This window comes from Lates calcarifer, linkage group LG23 (genome assembly GCF_001640805.2).
Source record: "Lates calcarifer isolate ASB-BC8 linkage group LG23, TLL_Latcal_v3, whole genome shotgun sequence".
Taxonomy (NCBI): domain Eukaryota; kingdom Metazoa; phylum Chordata; class Actinopteri; family Centropomidae; genus Lates; species Lates calcarifer.
In genome coordinates this window covers 16,421,884-16,441,391 of record NC_066855.1, presented here as the reverse complement: position 1 = coordinate 16,441,391, position 19,508 = coordinate 16,421,884, and the positions used below count along the sequence as shown (strand labels likewise).

At 39.3% G+C, this 19,508-nt stretch overlaps 1 protein-coding gene across 2 annotated transcripts; it reads right to left on the bottom strand.

Annotated features, from left to right (window-relative positions):
* Nucleotides 1–1,938: 1,938 nt before the first annotated feature.
* On the bottom strand, nt 1,939–17,897 carry grb7 (growth factor receptor bound protein 7). 2 transcript variants are annotated; one of them, XM_018689506.2, is made up of 15 exons: nt 17,728–17,897; nt 15,098–15,272; nt 13,738–13,864; nt 9,448–9,604; nt 9,219–9,340; nt 7,380–7,454; nt 6,576–6,713; nt 6,295–6,405; nt 5,315–5,413; nt 5,045–5,128; nt 4,799–4,915; nt 3,390–3,448; nt 3,187–3,274; nt 2,175–2,268; nt 1,939–2,088 (listed from the first exon to the last, which is right to left on the bottom strand). In XM_018689506.2, the coding sequence occupies exons 2-14, from the start codon at nt 15,265–15,267 to the stop codon at nt 2,251–2,253; spliced, it is 1,365 nt and encodes a 454-aa protein (XP_018545022.1). In that variant the 5' UTR covers nt 15,268–15,272; nt 17,728–17,897; the 3' UTR covers nt 1,939–2,088; nt 2,175–2,250. The 2 variants fall into 2 exon arrangements, with proteins under 2 accessions (XP_018545022.1, XP_050922355.1); XM_051066398.1 differs by lacking the exon at nt 1,939–2,088 and having other exon boundaries at nt 2,254–2,268; nt 3,380–3,448.
* Between the last annotated feature and the right edge of the window lie 1,611 nt (nt 17,898–19,508).

The window sequence follows — 19,508 nt, the reverse complement described above, 5'->3', positions numbered from 1 at the left end:
AAGATGATAATATTTGCATACATGCTGACATTTTAGCAAATGGAACTTCATGATAAAATGCAAATAATAAGTGCAAAATGTTGTAGGTAAAAGACACATTTAGAAACCCACTAATAACAAAAAGCCAAAATTTTCCAATAATTTCAAAGACGTTACCAGGAAATAACGCTGTAATTTGGTATTAAAAGATAACACCAGTATTTTTAGTAGCAAAGTTAAAGTGCTTGTTTTTGCCACTGACAGACTCAGATTGTTATTACAAGTGTCCGACAACATTAAGGATAGGATTCTCACAGAGACAGACCTTTTTATTAGAGAGTAAGATCCTTTTTGTTCAACCAGAAACATCACTATATATCAATACCAGACTCCATTGACAAAGACAGTAATTTTACCATGCAGAATATGGGAGCTGCTGGAATAGCACTGCCTCCATCTCTTTGTGTTATTGTGTGGTCTTTTTACTTGGTATACTTCTTCCACCACTGAAAGTCACACAATAACACAAACACACTAACTGATCAAGGCAGTGGTATTCCATGTTCTGCTCGGTAGAATGACTGTTTTTGTCAATGGAGTCTGGTGTAGTTATCAATCTCAGACTTTTCTATAATATAAAATAAGATTTGTCTACAGACATACAATTCAACTTACTGTATGTTTGTCTGTAGACAAATGCCACATTTCTAGATGTTCAACTGACCTGCTGTTCTCTGACAAAAAGACTCAAAAGTTACACTGGCAAAGTCTCTATAATTCCTATAATTGATTTGATCTAACACTGTTTTTTCCAGGATACCTTTTAGGAAATTATTGGGAAAATTTTCAGGAATAACAAACCTGTAAAGCTCTACCAGAAAGTCTAAACTCAAGGTCCACTCACTATAGTAGCTTTGTCCAGAGCTTTAACCACATCTTAGGGTCTTTCGTCAGCAGTTAGAGTTCACCCAGTGAGTTAACATTTTGAATCATGCTCTGAAAGTTTTCATACACATATTTGGTTGTTTAAACATCCACACGCACACACACCGCGCACACACACACACACACACACACAAGACAATGCAGTTTCCCTTCACCATCATTGTGCAAATACAGCATTGAAAGAGTTCAGTATGGTGCTTATAGTTTGTTCTAATTCAAATATAATGTGAGACTGTTTTTAAGGCACAGTTAGAAGTTCATATACAAAACATCACACAGTCAGAAGAGTGAGAATAATACATGCTACATGATTGCAACCTGGGGAATTTTCATGATTACAACATCACAAATCTTCAATATTGATATCAAAGTACATGTGGTCCTTCTCTACATTACTCAGCTGAAAAATCCCATGAATTCCTCTGCTGAGCTTTGACACAGAGCTCCCTCTAATGGTCACAATCCTCAATGAAGTCTGGTGCAGGAGCAACAACCAAACATTATCCCCCACCCCCACCCCCCGCTGTCCTCATCACAGTGCACGTCTTGAACCTCTCATCACGTCACGGCTGTATGGATCCGAATCAAAGTGCACATTGTTAAAAAGTGCTCTTTTCTCCAAACATCCCCAAAGCCCTAAAAGTCTGTCCAATGTCGCTAATTAAGCCGCCTCCACTAGGGACTACAGCTCGTTAATTAAAAATAAAAACCAACCACTGTCTGGAGCCGTACATGTAGCGGGAAATAATTAAAAATATTAAAGAGAGGAGGGGCTCACGACATGCTTCATGTCAGACTCGAACCTCCCATGAGTCCACGACTTACAGCCTTGATAATATTATCACTCAGACACACACCTTTGCACTGCTCCGGCACCCAGGTGGTTAGAAAATCCACTTATGTAATGGCTCTTTATCAACTGTGCTTAATAAATATCAGTGTAAAGGTCTTGATGGCTGATCCTGGGCCAGGAGGAGAGGTCACACTGGGCTGCAGAGGTGTACAGGAAACATGGGTTTATAGTGCCACACAGACGCAGGGGTGTTTGAGGCAGACGGGCAGGATTCCCTTGTTGATCTGGTGGAACTCCACCAGCTGCAGGAGATCTATGAAGAGAGTCAGACCGTCGTCCATGGTGTAATACTTCCTGCCTCCGTCCTCGCACTGCAGCAGAGAGGATGATAATCACAGTTAGCATCGGCTGTTTCCTGAAGGGAATGAGGCTGTTTGAGAGAGTGAAGGGAACTCACAGGGATCACCAGGTAGTGTTTGGTCTTCAGCTGGTAACACAGCGACAGGACGAAGCACTGTGCGTGCTGCTGACTCTCACGGATGAGGAACATCCTGTTAAAAACACATTGCTCAGTGTTTCATCCCACAGTAATGAGCTGAATCTGGCTCAGTGGCAGTGTGGCCACATTAACTGACTAATCAATTCATGCGGCAACACTGCAACTGAAAATACACTAATGTGACTGTGGAATAGTCTTTTTTTCTCCAATATGCAAAATGTTCTTAAATGTAAAGATCAGCTGCTTCTCTCGCTTTTATATCACTGCAAACTGGATAGGTTTTGGGATAGTGTGTTATCTCTAAAGAATACACACACATACCAATTACAGACTCTCTACAGTAGCCTATAAATGTGAATATATGGTTTAAGTCAGCTGCTGCTGGGTGGTAAGCGTGGGAAAACAAGCGGATTAACCTTATACATTTCAACAGGTGAAAATAGACTTCAACACAGCAGGTGTTTTGTTGTGCTATAGGTTCAGCACCAAGCCGCAGCTTATTTAAACCATTTACATTTGTGGGCTAATGTATAGAGTCTATAATATTGAGGGGTAACAAGCTATTCGGTCTATGTAGAAAAACATCTCTGAAATTGCACATGAATTCACAAAAAACCCAGATGTCCCAGTTTTCCAAGAGCACTATAATGCAGCAGTGCAGTTTTGCAGATCTCTCTGTGTGATTCATGCACACACATTTAACAAACTGTGAATAAATACTAAAGAATTTCATATTATATATATTATATATGTGTTCACACAGGAAGCTTTTCGAAAGTGAAAAAATCAGATATATCAATAATATTCATTCAGGTTGCGAATGTGTGCATTTGTAAAACTTGCAGTGTTCTAATTGCTTGGTATTTCTGTGTGGATGGGAACATGAATTTTTGACTATTTTGAGTCTAATTTCCGTCCATACTGGGACAAAACCTACGTAATGGAAGTTTACTGAACTCCCTCCACTCACCCGTCGACCAGCCCCTGCTTCTCTATCAGTCTCTGAGCTTCTTTTCTGGACACGCCGCCATGAAACCACGGCTGGGTTTTGTGGATGGCTACAGACGCATAAAGAAAAAGACAGGACTGTGAGCATGTGAGGAAGCACACGCTATGATATTTGCTTTTCATAAATACGGAGGCAGGACTCCGTGTCCTCTCACATGGCCTTACAGGAAGGTCTCGCAGCCAGAGTTCAGGTTGGGCAGACTGCACCTCAGGGCTTCTCTCCTCTGTGTCAGTAAGAAAAACAGAAAAAGGTCACGATATCAGACATTTCTGGAAGCTTTTTACATCTTCCCTCCTGAAAGAATAACACCAGTTTATTACAACTAGGGTCTGATCTTTCCTCTCGGCAATAACAATGTTTGGTTTTGTTTTGACTAAACAGTTTTTACATCACTTAGAGGAAGTTTTACCCTTTTTTACCCTCTATTTCTACTATTTAAAACCTTTCAGCTGAAAGGCATATATCATTTGTTTATTTCATTTTCCCCCCTCTCTCTCTCTCTCTATTTCTCCTTTATCATTGTTCTTTTCTCTGCTAAGACTTATCCATGTTGTGGTTAGCAGTTTGGGTGAGTGTTGTAGAGTTGAATATTTACTTCAAGCACTACCAGGTCTCCCTTTGCAGTCAGAAAGGGATTCTGGGAAATTCTGGGCTGTTCTACACAGTATAATTATGTCATTAATACTGTGCTTTGTTAGTCCATAAGTGGGTCCTTCATGTTCAGATCAGTTTATAAAGTTAGATTTTGTCTGACAGTGCAAGTGAGAAGGAGGTTTCTTTAGGTGAGTGGGAAAATGAAAGAGAGGATAGTTATATTTTCCTTTTGTTTTCCTTACTGTTGAATTGCTCATTTAAAGAATCAAAATTACAAAAAAGAAATGTGAACAAAATATGTATGTTTTGCAGTAAAAACAAAACAAAAAACAAAAACCAAACTTGAAACAAAAATCAAACTAAATAGGCCAGTAATGTCAGCGCAGTATCACACAATCAGCCGTGCTCCACACTGGTTTACATTAACAACATTAGAACAGAAAGAAAAGTCAGATGGGCCGAGAAACATGAACAGCCAGCTGATCTTATCTCAGGCTCTCTCAGATTAATTTAGAAGAGAAAAACAAAGACAAAAGGTCGAATCATTACCCAAACTGTCTGACTTCTTGGTTCCACTCTGACCTACTTTATTTACTGCAGGTGTGTACACACAGTTTTCCTGTGCAATCAGGGATTATTACCAACATTTTGTGTGCGCTCACTTTCAGTTTTTCATCCCACTAAAGTGGTTGATACATATTTTTAAATCAACTCTACACACCTTTTTAGTTTCTCTCAGCTCATTATTTTGCTTTTGCTCTCACCGCCATCCTAAAGTCATTTTGAGGCAGACCTACAAAAGAAACTGTAGCTATCAAGTCTCCCAATCTCCCATGACGGAGGTCTGGCTATACATGATTACTGCCTCTGTCACTCCTTTTTAAAGCTCCCCCTCTTCTCTCCCTACCAGCTCTGCAGCCAAGCCTGACCCTACATCCTCCATCTCCCTCCATCCATTCATTCACTCCTCTATCCTCACCCTCCAGGCTTGTCCTTCCTCCCTCTCTGCGTTCTGGGCCTCCATAGGGTTCTGGATGACCCGTCCTCCGGCCTTCCCTGAGAAGTCCATAGCCACCAGGCTGGCCTCCGACTTTGACTGCACACACCAACACATACAGTTATTGAAAAAACAGCATGTTTAACTGCACAAATGTGACAGGACACTGCAGAAATGATTTCTCAGGGTCCTCTTCACCGCATCAAGTGCCATGTCTGATGAACTCACTTTGCCATCTGTGAGGTTGGTTCCCTCCAGGCTTTGTGGAGCCGACTTGGACAACTGGTAGTTACATTGAAGCTGCTTCCCATGCTGACCACATAAACACACACAAAATAAAGCATTAATTGATTTTACTGTCTAGTCTTGCACAAGAGGATAAAGTGACAGAGATACAATCAGCTTTATATGCCGATCAGTAAACACAGTGTGAGAAAGCAAAATATATTCATGGTGCATTAGGAGAAAAAGAGGAGGATTATAGTGTTGATGTAAAACCTTGAACAATCTGAAAGCCGATGTCCAACAAGTTCGCGTCTGCTCGTTCTCAGCACACAGGATCTTCAGGTCCTGAGTACGGACGGGGTTTTTGGAAGGCTGTGCAAGCAAACACACACACACACACACAGACACACACAGACACACGAAATACAAAGTTACATAAGTCACAAAAAGTATTTTTTACAGTCTAACTGAATTTATCCTGTGGACTGTTTGACCGCCAATAGCGATATGCAGCCTGTTTTTCCAAGTATCACATTCCTGCCACTGGATTCAAACAGTCTCACTTATCTACAGGTGGTGGTAATGCACCAAAAAAAAGCAGAAATACTCCATCCAAAGCTGTGAAGAAGAATGTAAACATGGCCTTTAACCTGTGACCATCTTCGACCTTTGAATCTGTTCATCAGCTGGTGAACACATTGGTCACCTTTTTTTTTGACAACAAATGTAAATGTTTCTGAAGGTGCACGGTAGGTTTATAGATTGTAAGGTCAATAATGTCATATATTTTTACTTGTGCTTACTCTGTAGTGGCTGTAAACACATCAGTGGAAATGATTTTCTGAGTTCATCATTGCCTAGAGGAACTGTAATAACACACAATTTGGAAGCGTAACAATATCCAATGTGATTTTCTATTCCTAGCATGACTATGACATAAATCTACCGTGCAGCAAATGACTGGTGAGTATGATATTACTTCCCCCAAGTTATAAAAAGTCTGAGTTCCTCAATCACTGTCAGCGCTGCAGAACCAGGAGTCACTCTTTAGATTCTGCTGCTGAAGTGTGAAAAATATTGACTCAATAATCCAGAGAATGACATGAATGCTAAATAGGAGGGGGTTTGGGTGTGTGTACACACTGTACACACACAAACCCTCAGGTCAAACAGTTCTCTAACTGTCCCCTTCATGATGTTCTGGTCTTGTTTGAGGACATTTTTTCTTGGTTAAGCTCTGAGGAAGTGGTTACCTTGATGCAGAAAGTGAAGTCTGCAGGTGCTCCGTACAGTTTACGGCTGTTCACCACAGTGTATACGTTTAAATCTTCCAGATCAGCCACATACTGCAGGTGCCGAGGCTCCTGGGACCCAAAACACAAAAATATACAGTGCAAAGATTTGTCAAAGACATATTTAGAGAACACAGTGGAAAAAGTTGTTTTTTCTCTAGTGCGGTTCCCGCTGGTGTCTTCCTCTGTTCTGTTTCATAACATTTATTCTGTGAAATTCAGTAAGTGTGATTTTTGCTGACCTTGGAGGAGCCCTTGGTGGAGCAGTAGAGTCCGGAGCGTCTGAGGAAAAAGTAGACCTTCTTCCAGGCCTTACGACTGGGCTCTTTTACATGCAGTAAACCCTGGATCTCTGGACACGTCCCAGACTTCAGCAGGTTCTGTGAAGCGCACAGAGCTCATTATTAGCATTTACTGTTCTAAAAACAATTGTTTCTTTTATTTGATTATTGTGAATATTCAGAGAAAACAGGAGTGTTACGACTTTGAGGTTGTAATAAAAGGAAGAGTGATATTAGACATGCAAACACAACCTCTCAGCAGTTTAAACATTTTATTTATACTTCCTTTTAAGAACTGAGGAGCATAAACAGCAGCTCATTTGCATTTTCTCCTCATTCTTCTCAGCTGTGGTTATTGCAAGAGGACAAGGAAAGGAAACTCTTCAAATTTTATAACCAAAACCTCAGAATGAGTTGAAGAGATACTGAACAAAAGCTACACAAGTACAAACATGGTAGAAATGTGAGGTTTTGTGCTTGTCTGTTTATTTTAGCGTAAAAAAATGAATGTAAGGCCTGTGAGTCTGATACAATTCTGTTCTGCATCAGCAGCTGTTGTAGCGCTGCCAAGGCCAAGGCATCCCACAGGTGTGATGGTGAATTTAAAAACTTTATCAAAACTTGAGTTAGAAGTTTACAGAAATAATAAAAAAAACAGTGTTTGAAGATAAAAATCTTCAAGCCCGTAGCTCCCAGCTCCAGTGTTGCTCGTACACAGATGTTCATGAATCAGTAAGACTGGGCTCCTGATTTCACCTGGTTTACCTGAATGAGCTCTGACGACTTCATTCCCTTGTTGACGTCTGCGCTGTCGGAGATCATGCTCTCTGGGAAGAACAGCTGAGAGAGGAAGGGGAAGGGTTGTCATTAAACTCCTCCTGAACAGGAAAAGACTCATTTACAAGACAAAGAAGCTGCTTTTGCTGCCGTCTGCGCTGCTGTCACTTCATCATCTGAACTGATCAGAGATTCTGCTTTGGACCATGATTATCCTAACGACACAGATATATATATATATATATATACACACACACACCAAACAGGGATTAAAGTCCCTTTTTTAAGGGAACAGAGGCAAAGCCTTAAGTGAATTATCGGTCATGCAAAGTATGTCATGTGTGCACAAAACCAACAGGTGTCCAATTTCCAAAGAGGGAGAAAGAGATCCTGCAGATGTCTTTGTTTGTACATACATATGAAAATGGGTGTGAGTCTACGAACTCAATCTTTGTATTCAACCGTGTCAGCAAAAATAGGGGAAAAAAGCCAAACAGTGTCTTGTTCCAGCCTCTAGATAAAAACATTTCTCTGTTTTATATCATTATAAACTGACTATTGTTGAGTTTTGGACTGTAGGTCAAAGAAAACAAGACACTTCAAAAGATAAAGTTATTTTTGAACCTTGTTCTCCCATGTTTTTGGATACAAATAATTGATTAGGACAAAAATCTTAAGTACTGAGCAAGAACAGAAGATGGTGTAATGTAATGCAATACGCAACTGTCCAATGTCAAAGTACGTCCACTAAACTGCTTGTTTTTGCCTCTGACAGGCTCCGATTGTTACTACAAGTCTTTGACAACATCGATGGACAGGATCCCTACAGAGACAGACCTTTTTATTAAAGAGTAAGATCCTTTTTGTTTCTTAACCTGAAACATTACTATATATCACTACCAGACTCCATTGAAAAAACTGTTATTTTACCACTACCTCCATCTGTTTGTTTGTGTTGCTATGTGACTTTCAGTGGTGGAAGAAGTATTCCGATCCTTTATATGTGTAAAAGTACCTAACTAACCAATCGCGGCAGAAGATTACCAGCAGCTCCTGCGCTCTGTGAAGTTAAATTACTGTTTTTGTCAGTGGAGTCTGGTAGTGATATATAGCAATGTTTCTGGTTAAACAAAAATGACCATATTGTTTCATAAAAAGGTCTGTCTCTGTAGGACTCCTATCCATGATGTTGTCAGACACAAGCATTTCAGTGGATGTACTTTAATACTTAAACATAGCCTATTTGGTTACATTTGTCTCTATCAATCATTTACACTGAAAAACATTGGTTTTCCAATCAAGATAATCAGTAGATTAATTGATAATGAAAATAATCATTAGTTGAAGCTCTAAATGAGGTGCATTTCTCTATTGTGTTTACACGAGGCTATTGTATACATTACTCCCAGTAATCATGCTAGAAGTTTAAACCCAACTTCATGAGTATAATGTAGTAAATCTTTGATCCAATTCACTGTTGTGCCTTGTGGAGGCAGTGTGGGCACATACTTTACAGAAACACCAGTGGGAGGTTCATCAAAACCAGTTCTCAAAGTGAACTGTCACCTCTGTTTAACAGCACAGGCGACAGACCAGATCCGATGTAATGAAATATCAGAGGCATGAAGCCAGTGTGTCTGCACCAGCACGCAACCTGCCAATCATCCGGGATCAGTAACCACCATGACGTCAGGCTTTGTCAACATCTACTGTACCAACAAGTTTAATAAAGAGTGTGAAAATCCTCCTAGTCCCTGCTTGTGTTCTGTTATATAAAAGTTACTCATTACAGGCTCTTGACCATTAACACACTTGCAGGCTGCGTACCACTGGTTTCCTGAAGAACTCGTACTTGGCGTAGTTTTTGCGGAAAACGAGCCTCGTGTCGCCCTTTAGAGACCAGGTCGCCCGAACCTCCAGCACAATCTCGTGGTCCTCCAGACACCTCTCTGAGGAGACAGGAGAATGTGTTAAAAACCAAATATTAAATCCATCATTTTACAACTCCAGTTTTGTGCTTGATGCTCACTTAAATTTTAATTTTAAAGCACAGTACCGAGGCCGAGGGTGGGATGGAGTTCGAGGAGGGCCCAGTTTTCCTGGTCACTGCAGTGAGCCGTTTGGACCAACATGTGGCACACCTCTCTGGCTGTGGCTTCAGGTGAGACCCACACCGACCTGCTGTGGCTGTCCTCCCCGTACACCTTTATCAGCTGATGGGGGAACAAAAGTAGAGGAGGAGTACTTAGATCCTAAGTAAAGGAGAAATATCACAATTTGAAAATACTCTGTCACAAGTCCTGTGTTCAAAACTTTGCACAAAAAAGTACATATGCTTTACCAGAAAAATGGATATATATTATATAAGTATTTTTTATTTGAGTACTGCACTTAGTACAATTTTGATACTTGTATGTAACTTAAGTATTTCAGTTTTTTGATACCTTTCTCAGAAATAGAATTAAAAGGGAAAATGAAAATGAAAAATGTGAATAAATGGCTGTTATTTCAGGGTAATCTGTCCCAAAAACTCCCCCAAAAAACTGAGACTGAAAAAAGAAAATTCAGTAATGGAGTGACAAACTGATACGGTGAAATAGTTTGTTAACAGGCAAGTGACATTCAAAACTGTTAAATGGAAAACAGAAATGATCAAATGTAAAAGTAATTAAAAAGGAAAATGAAAATATACATGAATATTACGTAGAAAATGATTTGGTCTGCAACTACTGATTATTTTTTATCATAGATTAATCTACGGATAAGAATTTCCTACAGCTCAAAGTGATGTCTTGGTTCAGATGTCTTGGTTTAGTTTACTGTCATGTGTAGTATGATGGAGAGAAGCATCAAAATCTTCACTGGAACCAGCATATGTGCCTTAGAAAATGACTAAAACAATTAATTAATGATTAATGGACTAATTTTTCCATTTTCAATTTGGCTGTTTGTTGTATGTATGGCAGCAAAGCTGGCTGGGCCTGGAAATATTTGATGATTATTACTGATACACCAGCATGTACAAGAAATTTAATACTGTAGCTGGTCAAGACAGAATTAGTTTTAAACATTTAGGTAGTTAAATCTATAACATGTGCATCATATTTTACAAACTAGTCACAGGTTTCATCTGTAAACTCTGATTCTGTGAATCATATATTACAGCACTGGATAAAACAGATTTAATCTGAGACCGAGGGACTGAAAACACAACAAACATCTCACAGCTTGTTTTTGGCATCACGTCAACATTGGTACACACAAAACAAGAAGCCGAAATGTGAAGCCAAGAACCTGTCAACTGTGCTGCAGAGCAGACAGAGCCAGACTACGATTAATACACAAAAACATTTAAAGAGAAGGGCCTCTCAGATTCTTACTAATTTTAGACTGATACAGGTTAAAGCCATGTTTCCTGTTAATCTTGTTGTTTTCACTTAATATGAACTGAAATCACAACACAGGCTTCATGTTTAATTCCCCGTGTCTTGAGCTGTCTAGTAAACTAAAGACATCTTCCATCTTCCTTCACTCTCTCAGTCTTTCCTGTATCTGTTTAGGAAAAGATCAGACTGCAGAAGCAGCTGTGCATGTGGATCGTCTGTATCCATGATGCTGCTGAGGTGAACTGGGTGCAGGTTATTCAAGGGTCAGGCTGTTCTCTCTCGGAGCGCGCGCCTGTCAGACTTGCTGTCTGGATCCGGCAGCACGTTTCAAACTAAAAAAGAAAACAAACCTGCCCGACCAGAAACCTGCGGTTGTCAATCAACAAGCTCCGACTGGTCAGGCAAGTACCAGCGTCAGTCAGGACAAATAATGGCTAAGTATAAACCAGGGAGGCTTCACAGAGGGAGGGACATTCTTTCAGTGGAAACCTCACAGTTCAATATCCGGTCAGTCTACTTTGACTCCTGAGTGGTTTTTTATTAAAGAGCAGGGGAGGTGAAGGAAAATTTGTTTCTCTTTACTCAGAAGAAATTCATTTGCTGTGTTCAGGACACAAAGCTAACAGTGCGTGACAACAGCAGAGATTCAATCATATACTGAAAAACTCTAACATTTCATAACATTCTGCAAACCATGCCAAACTGATTTTACAGTTCCCATTGCCTTCTGACCTACAAACACTTTTACTATAGAACCTTGTTCTCATATGTGATTGTGAGAACAAGGTTTTATTTTGAAAAGCTGTAAGTATTAATCTGCTGCTATAACGGCCTCCTCTCTTCTGGTTTCAGTCTCCACCACATGTTGAACCTGACTGTAGAATTGGCATCAAGAGCATTAGTAAGCCGATGTTGGGTGACGAGGTCCAGCTCTTAGTCCAGTTCCTGGAGGTCAGGGCTCTGTGCAGGACCAGTAAAGTAGCTCCACAGCAAACTGGGCAAATCTTTCCTTCATGGAGATGACTCTGTGCACAGGGGCCACTGCAGCATTTCCACTACCATTGCTTTCGCCGCCCAAGAAACTAAAGTTTCATTTCAGCTCAGTGTGACTGTCTCTGCTGCATTTTTGCTGTCATTTACCGTTATGTTTCTGTCCTCTACTTTCTGTTTCACCCATAGCTGGTATAGTTTTCACTGTGTGTCTGTCTCCCCACACACGCAGAGCAGAGGAGACAGGTTGACTTGTTACATTAAGTGCAATTAAAGCTCCACCAAGCGTTATAAATCTCCCTAAAACCAAAGACTGACAGACGTCGACTCCAAATGTCTGAGAGTCAGGCCAACATATCAGCGTTTTCTTAAAGCGTGCAATCTGGCGACAGTGGAGGATGCTAGCAGCTCTGATGCTGATGGCTGGCCCGAGCACTAGGAGCTCTGAGCTGTTAGAAACATGGTGTTCCTCCTGGATCTACAAGACCAGTGCTGGTAAGGTTAGGTGCACAAGTAAACAGAAATGCACAGTTAATTCAACTCCACAACAATGCTACTATAGCTCTGGAGAATTGACTGAATATAATGAAAACTATGTATGATAACTGAAACATGTTCCTTACCAACTGGTATAAACATAGAACGAACTGAGAATATTAAGCTTTAATTTAACACGTATAAAAAGAGACACCTCGCAGCACACTCTCATATACACTTTTGGCCATATAGTTTAACATCATTCATCTTTTTATGTCCTCAAACAAAACAAAAGCGACTAAGATGTTGTGTTGGCTTTTGCTTTTGTCCCTGCTGAGGATTGTGACTCATCTTTTGACAGACACTGCAAACCACAAGCCAGCCCCACACCTGTCCAGATGTGACAGAAATAATAATAATGAAAAAAAAATAAATAAAAAATCACAGCCCTGAAAAAAAAAAAAAAAAAACAGCTGTAAGTGTCAGCCTGCTCACTTCCATTACTGTGCATAAAACACCCGGGGGGGGGGAGTGGCTGCTGTGATAGCAGACATGTTTACTCTGGCAGTGTTTGGGAGTGAAAATAAGGCAGCGCAGGCATGGCAACACAGCTTACCTGTCAGTCACAATCAAAACCAACCTTCACCCGCAGCATTAGCAAACAGGTTGAGACACATTTAGAGGATCCACTTGCTGATGCCACCTGTCAGACCCTGATTATCCAGGCAGGTGTGATGGGATTAACACAATAGATGCTCTGATTTGTCCAAGCAAATACTTCAAACAGGATAATGATGGTGTTAGTCTATATTTTCCTCTCATCAGAAAATCTAATGAAAATCTAATGAAAAGACCGAAACCTATATTTAACCTAAATCTATATTTTCCTCACATCAGCAAATCTAATGAAGAGACCAAAACCAAAAATGTGTTAGTCTATCTCCTAACACTCAGACTTAACTATATAATGTATAGTTTCATTTTTAGAAAAAGATTGAGTTATTTCCTGTAACAGATTCTATTTTTAGCAAATGCTACTTAAACTGAAAGAAGCAATGCATTCTTTGGATACTATTTTCTGTGGTGGATGAATACACGTCTGGCTACAAAGACAAGATTTGTTGGTAGAACAAGGTCTTTTCGTGAGATTAGCTCATAAAAATATAGAATATCACCAGACTTATCCTTTAAATATAGGCTTGAATTTTGAGCTCTGACCTTTTGATTTCATTTTTTGGAGGTAATGGAGCAGGTAAATGAACTGGGAACAGATTAAGATCGACACATATTCACTTCCTCCAATTCACCGAAACTAAAAAGGTGAAATGAAAGGAATCAAAATGGGGCAGCGACTTTAGACTTAAGAAACATGACGTAATGTCAGTGTTCAAACCAAAGGTCAAACCTAGAGTCTAGGTCTGTCAGAGCTGCAGATCTCTTCAGGTGCAACAGACATCTAAACCAACTGCTTACTAAAAAGCCTTCACACTTACATGTTTGTCACTTGACGGTGGTGGGAGAGAACTAATGAGCACTGGAGACTTTGAGGGGCTGCACAGCTCTGGAAAGGGGTTGGGTATGGATGGGACAGAGGAAGAGAACGTCTCTACTCCTTTCACCCTGGAAAAAGCCATTGAAATAAACAAAAGAACACAACAAGGTTAGAACCAGACAAAATTTCAATTTCAAATTACATGCCATTAAAGGTGCTATTTGCAAGTTTTTGATATCACTACATAGCCAACGTTAGCAAGGGATAAGTCTAATGATATTCTATATTTTTCTTATTGCTAACAAATCACATGAATAGACCAAAACCAGCAATGTGCTGATCCTACTAACAAGTATTGCTTGTGCAGTTGAATGTGTATTAATCCTCCACTGAAAATAGTTCCCAATAAATCACACATCCACCAGACAGGGAGCAACATCAGCATTAATTCTTTGTGTTTTTTTGAGTTGTGTTTATTGGCCACATGATGAATCTTTGCTAAATATTCACTCTCTTTAAGCTCTGTGTTTTCACCAGCTCCTCAGGAAAACATCTGGTCCTCTGTTTGCTGCTGAGCAGGTAGTGCACAGTAGCTTCTTCTAGAGCTTTTTAGCTCTAAGCCTGTTGCAGCCAAAAACGACGCTGTGAGAGCTGTAAGAGTGAACCAGAAAAGTAAAGCTGAATAGAACAATGAGCTGAAAGATGCTAAAATGGTCAAGTGCTGATTTGGATAAACCAAGCAGCTGCTTTGACATTACACATCCATTGTTCATATAAAAATAGACATTTTTGCAGCTTTTTGTTTTCAGTGGGAGCAAATTTGTGGCTGAGTCTCACATATAAGTTAGTAAAATTATCTGTAGAGACACTAAAACATTGTTAGTTTGGTGTTTTGATGGGATTTGTTGGATAAAGAACATACAGGATAACACCAGCCATATCCTGTAAGCACAGTCACAAACCTTTCCAATCCATATCAGGAAGAAACTAATTTTTATTACTCTTTTTTCATTATTACAAATGCTAGGATTAATTAGGAGACAATTCACAAGATACCAGGAAGTGAAACAGAACAGCTCTACCCAGTGACTGTCACAGCAGAACAAACACCCAGCTCACTCTGCAATCACACTTTTATCACTTGTATCTTTAAGACTGGGAGTATCTGGTTAATGGAAACTTCTTTAAACATCAGATGACTTATGGCTTGAGGTTGAGTCATCGACTTGAGTCAATATCCACGACTTCCACTGACTCATGTCCGCTCTGTTAGTGTGTGTGTGCTGCCTATTGAGCAACTTGTCATTTCCCACAGTGAGTAATGCCGTCTGTGCTCCTGTGCATGTTGCTGTTGGTCATACCTGTTTGAGGTGATTAGAATGGGCTGGGAGCGGCGAATGGAAGGAGCATCTGCCACCAGAGGAGCCAGAGTCAGAGTGGAGCTGCCCAGCAACGTGCCTGCTCCTCCGGACTTCTCCTTCCTCTCTGAGCCCTCGAATACTTCTGTCCAGGGACCTGCCACCTCCATCATGTTACCTGAGGGGGAAGGAGGGAGCCATAGGTCATAGGTCAGGACCCATTTATATCAATCTGCTTTAAGAACAATTCTGAACTTCAGCCAACGTATTTATAGAGGATGTTTAAAGACGACAAACACAGTACACAACGGGCTGATGGCCATGTTTCACTGACTGATGTGAGGCGACTGATTCATAGTTAAATTGGATGCAAAACCAGCTCCAACCAAAACGAAACACTAAGCCCTGAAACACAGATGAAGCCAAGTTTTCTAGTACAGTTCTAGACCACTGACTAAATAAATAAGCAAATAAATAAAATACAGTAATTCACATATTTTCTTTTTCAGCCTCTCAAACATGAGAATTCGCTACTTTTGTCTTTTTTCCAACAAGTTCAAAATTGTTTTAGTAAAACAAAATAAACCTCCTGTAAATATCACTGAGCTTTTTTAAAATCATAATTGATCATTAAACAGTGACTGAAATGATGAAATAGAAATTATTTAATTGATTAAGTCTCTAAAATGTCAGAAAAAGAGAAAGCTCAGCTCTTGGTGTTTGTTTAGTTACTTTCAAGGAAAGTCTGATCAAATATGTGAGTCAGAGACCAAACAACTCAGTTTCTGTTTGTGTCTGATACGTTTGACGTCTTTTGGTATCAAACACTTTTCAGATCCGAGGCTTAATGACAACATTAAACGCATTAACACACAATGTTAAAAGAACAATACAGTTGAGTCATACTTTCGTTACTCAAAATAGACTCAATGAGGCGCTGAGCCAGACAAAAATATGAACCTGAATTTCCACACACACACGACAACACCTGCTGCAGTGTGTGCGTGTCATCTGAACATAAAACATATTTGTCTTGTCTGGCAGAGAGAATCTGAATATTTCCTTTATTCTCCACTCACAAGAACACAGCACACAGAACAGTGGATGGACAACATCACTTTCTAAAAAAACACAAAAACCCTGTATGCACAGTAGGTGTCGGTTTAAAAACTCTTGAGTCTGCACAACAACAGGTGAGGATCCACTTTGAACAACCTGTTTGTGAGCAGGAGCACAGGTGTATAAAAGGAGAAAAGAGTGGCCATGGCACTACCATCAGTGCACCTGAATATAAAACCTAACCCAACCTACAACTGATTTCTACAAGCAAAAGAGCAGGTGAGTGTTTTAAATAGTAGTAGGTCTGCAACTAATGATTACTTTAATTAATGGTGCATCTGTTGACTTTTTTGATAAATCGTTTAACCATTTAGTCTGTAAAACGTAAGAAAAATGTGATAAATGTCCATCACCAGTTCAATGAAGTTGAGATGATATCTCCAAACATCTTTTGTTCCACCAACTGTCCAATACTCCACAATTACTCATATTTCAAGATTTCCAATAATATAAGAGAGAAAAGCAGCTGAAAATGAGCGAAAATTTAGGATTAAATGATTTATAAATCATCCATATTGTTGCCAAGACATTTTCTGTCAACATATGGATTAGTCAGCCTCTTAATTACTACAACTAACAATTATTTTCATATATCGATTAATTTTCCATTTATCTAGTCTATAAAATATCAGAACATTGTGAGAAATGCTGATCCCAATAGTAATAATAACAAAAAACACCTGTTAAGTAGTAGTAGTAGTAAAAGCATCTGTTATAACCAAACTCCAGTTTAACACAACATAAATCAAAGAAAAGCAAGAAACCTTCATATTCATGAGGCTGAAAAAAGAGAGTAGCTTTATGGATCAAAACAGTTGCTAAATCATAACAATTTATAATAACAGGAATTTTTAAAATCAACTTATCAATTAACTGTTGCAGCTCTAATTAGACACCTAAAGTAAAAACTTATGGTAATCTGACTTTTTTTAAATTTAAAGCTATGACAAATACTATAGTAGCAGAGTACAGTGTGAAGTAGGCCAATGATAAGGTGTCCACTGAGACATAATATCACACATGCTGAAGAAAAACACTTGTTATCAGACTACCAACACCTCACTGTGAGTTGCTCGCCCTCTGAAATAACAGTGTCCTGGTGCGAAGGAATACAATTTCACAAGTCCACCTTAAATCCTTAAGGTTTATGTTGAGAAATGTTAGATTACTGTGACTCCTCTGGCACATTCAGTCTCTTATCAAATCTGTAAACTAAAAACGATGAGGGCCAGCTTTACAAACCAACTCCTGGTAGTTGTAAAAACCTGAAATATGGGCTGGTGTAGGCACGGCGCCAAACCTCATACTGAAACTTAAGAAAATGACTCCCCGGTCCTAAACAAAGCTTTGTCTTGACAAAAACACTTTTACTAGATTGAAAGTAAAATAATGATAAATTCGGCTAATGTCGGTGGACTCCATCTCTCTTTACAATCTTTATTTTCGCGGTTAAAACCAGCCTGCACCTGTCTGGACTAGCGTGCTAGCATCTACGAAAAACAGTAAAAACTTACCTGGAAACTTGATCTTTGTGACTCGGTAGGCTTCAGCTGTCAGCCATCGTGTTAATCCCAGATGTGATGATACGTTTTTTCTTATGTGTGGCAAACAAAACAAGATGCCGGGCCACTGCAACAGAGGTGCCAGACAACAGTATCTGGCTGGAGAAGGGGCAGGCAGGGAGGAGTCAGTCCGTCAGGTGTGCTCTGTTGCCCCGCCCTCCTCTCTCACTCAGGCCACTGGAGCCAGGGTTCAAAGGGTTCAAGCACCTTCCTGGTTCATGCGCTTTTGTTTGCCTTTATTTTTATGATTCCACGGCATGGCAATGACTTATAATAATGATGATTAATAATAGAATCATTTCATGTTGTTATTTATATTTTGAATGCAATTTACTGTAGGCTAGTGGCAGTGGATATGTAAGTGTATAACACTTTCAGGAGCCATTTATCTGCATTTTTACTTTTAAGTACATTTGTTTATACTTTCTTATACATTATACATTATATTCAAATACATTTACTTAAGTAACATTTCCAATGCAGGAATTTAAATGTGGTATTAGTACTTTTGGAATACCTCCACCTCTGGTTATTGATGTGTACAGTACAGTTTTAGAGAGCTGAAACGTTTGTGCTGAGTTACTTTACTACCACTGAATAATGATCCAGAGAAAATGTCCTGACAGCTATTTTTTTTATTTTATGTTCTTTAAAACATAAAACATTCACTTGATCCATGTTTGCGTTTGTTTTTTTTGTTTTTTTTTATCACTTAGATTTGTTTTTGTGTTTTTCTGATTTTTTTTAATCATATTTATTGTGCTGTTTACATGAATTGAAAATGACATGAAGACATACCATTTAATTCTGTTTATAGGCTGTTATTTTTCATATCTGTGGATAAAAATAAGCATTTCAGGCTAAATCTGGCTCATTCAGTTTTATCTTTGAACACTGTCCTTGTATTTCCTAACATATGACCTTCACAGAAAGTGATGTGATATACAACTTTCCTGTCTTAAAATGGCTTAATTAATTTGTAGTTTTATTTTGCTTTGACCAGAAACTACATCATTAAAATCAGCCACTGTTAATGTTAATAGGTGCAGAAAACACCTGCACCTGCTGAGCTACCACTGCTGAGTATTTGTCTCCACCTAGTGTCTAAATCTCTTTACCTGGGAACCAACTTGTTTTTCTTCACCTGGCACGTGCATTTGTCTCCGACCTGATCTGAGTAAAGTTTAACCAGCATCTTGTCAGTTCAGTCTGGGTTAAATATTTACACCGTGTTCAGCCTCTGGTGATATAAAGAGACTCATCAAAGCAGAACATTCAAACACAGATGCTTTTATTGAGGCAGTTATTTAATGAACCGATTAAGTCTTCTGGCCCGGAGGCTGTGTTTTAGTCCCTGCATGTTTCTGAAGACAGTGCAGGGAAAACATGTGAACTGCTGCTGTTTTATCGTCTTAATGTGTGTACCTGATGCATGGCAATACAGATGGCGGAAAGACATTTTGACTTTAGATAAATATGGTAATCAATTTTCTTGGGCTTGAAGAAAAAGTGACAGACATTTTCACCTATTTTCAGACAATTAATGAACCAAAAGATGAATGAATAATCATTAGCTGCAGCTCTACAGCTGAGATATTTTGGTCATAAAGTATTGGACAAACTGAAATTATGACTTGATAGTAGTGCTGCAGGAAAATTCTGGGGATCATCAAAGTTGTTCAGATTCAGTCCTGAGGTGGACATGAATATCTGTGCCTTATTTATAATATCTG

What these genes read in the sequence shown, in the direction of transcription:
- grb7 (XM_018689506.2), bottom strand. Translation starts at nt 15,267, where the DNA reads ATGATGGAGGTGGCAGGTCCCTGGACAGAAGTATTCGAGGGCTCAGAG. An exon ending in AGTTCTTCAGGAAACCAGTG is followed by an intron (nt 7,455 to 9,218) that starts GTACGCAGCCTG and finishes TTCCTCTCTCAG; the next exon opens with CTGTTCTTCCCAGAGAGCAT. An exon ending in CCACCAAGGGCTCCTCCAAG is followed by an intron (nt 6,406 to 6,575) that starts GTCAGCAAAAAT and finishes TTTGGGTCCCAG; the next exon opens with GAGCCTCGGCACCTGCAGTA.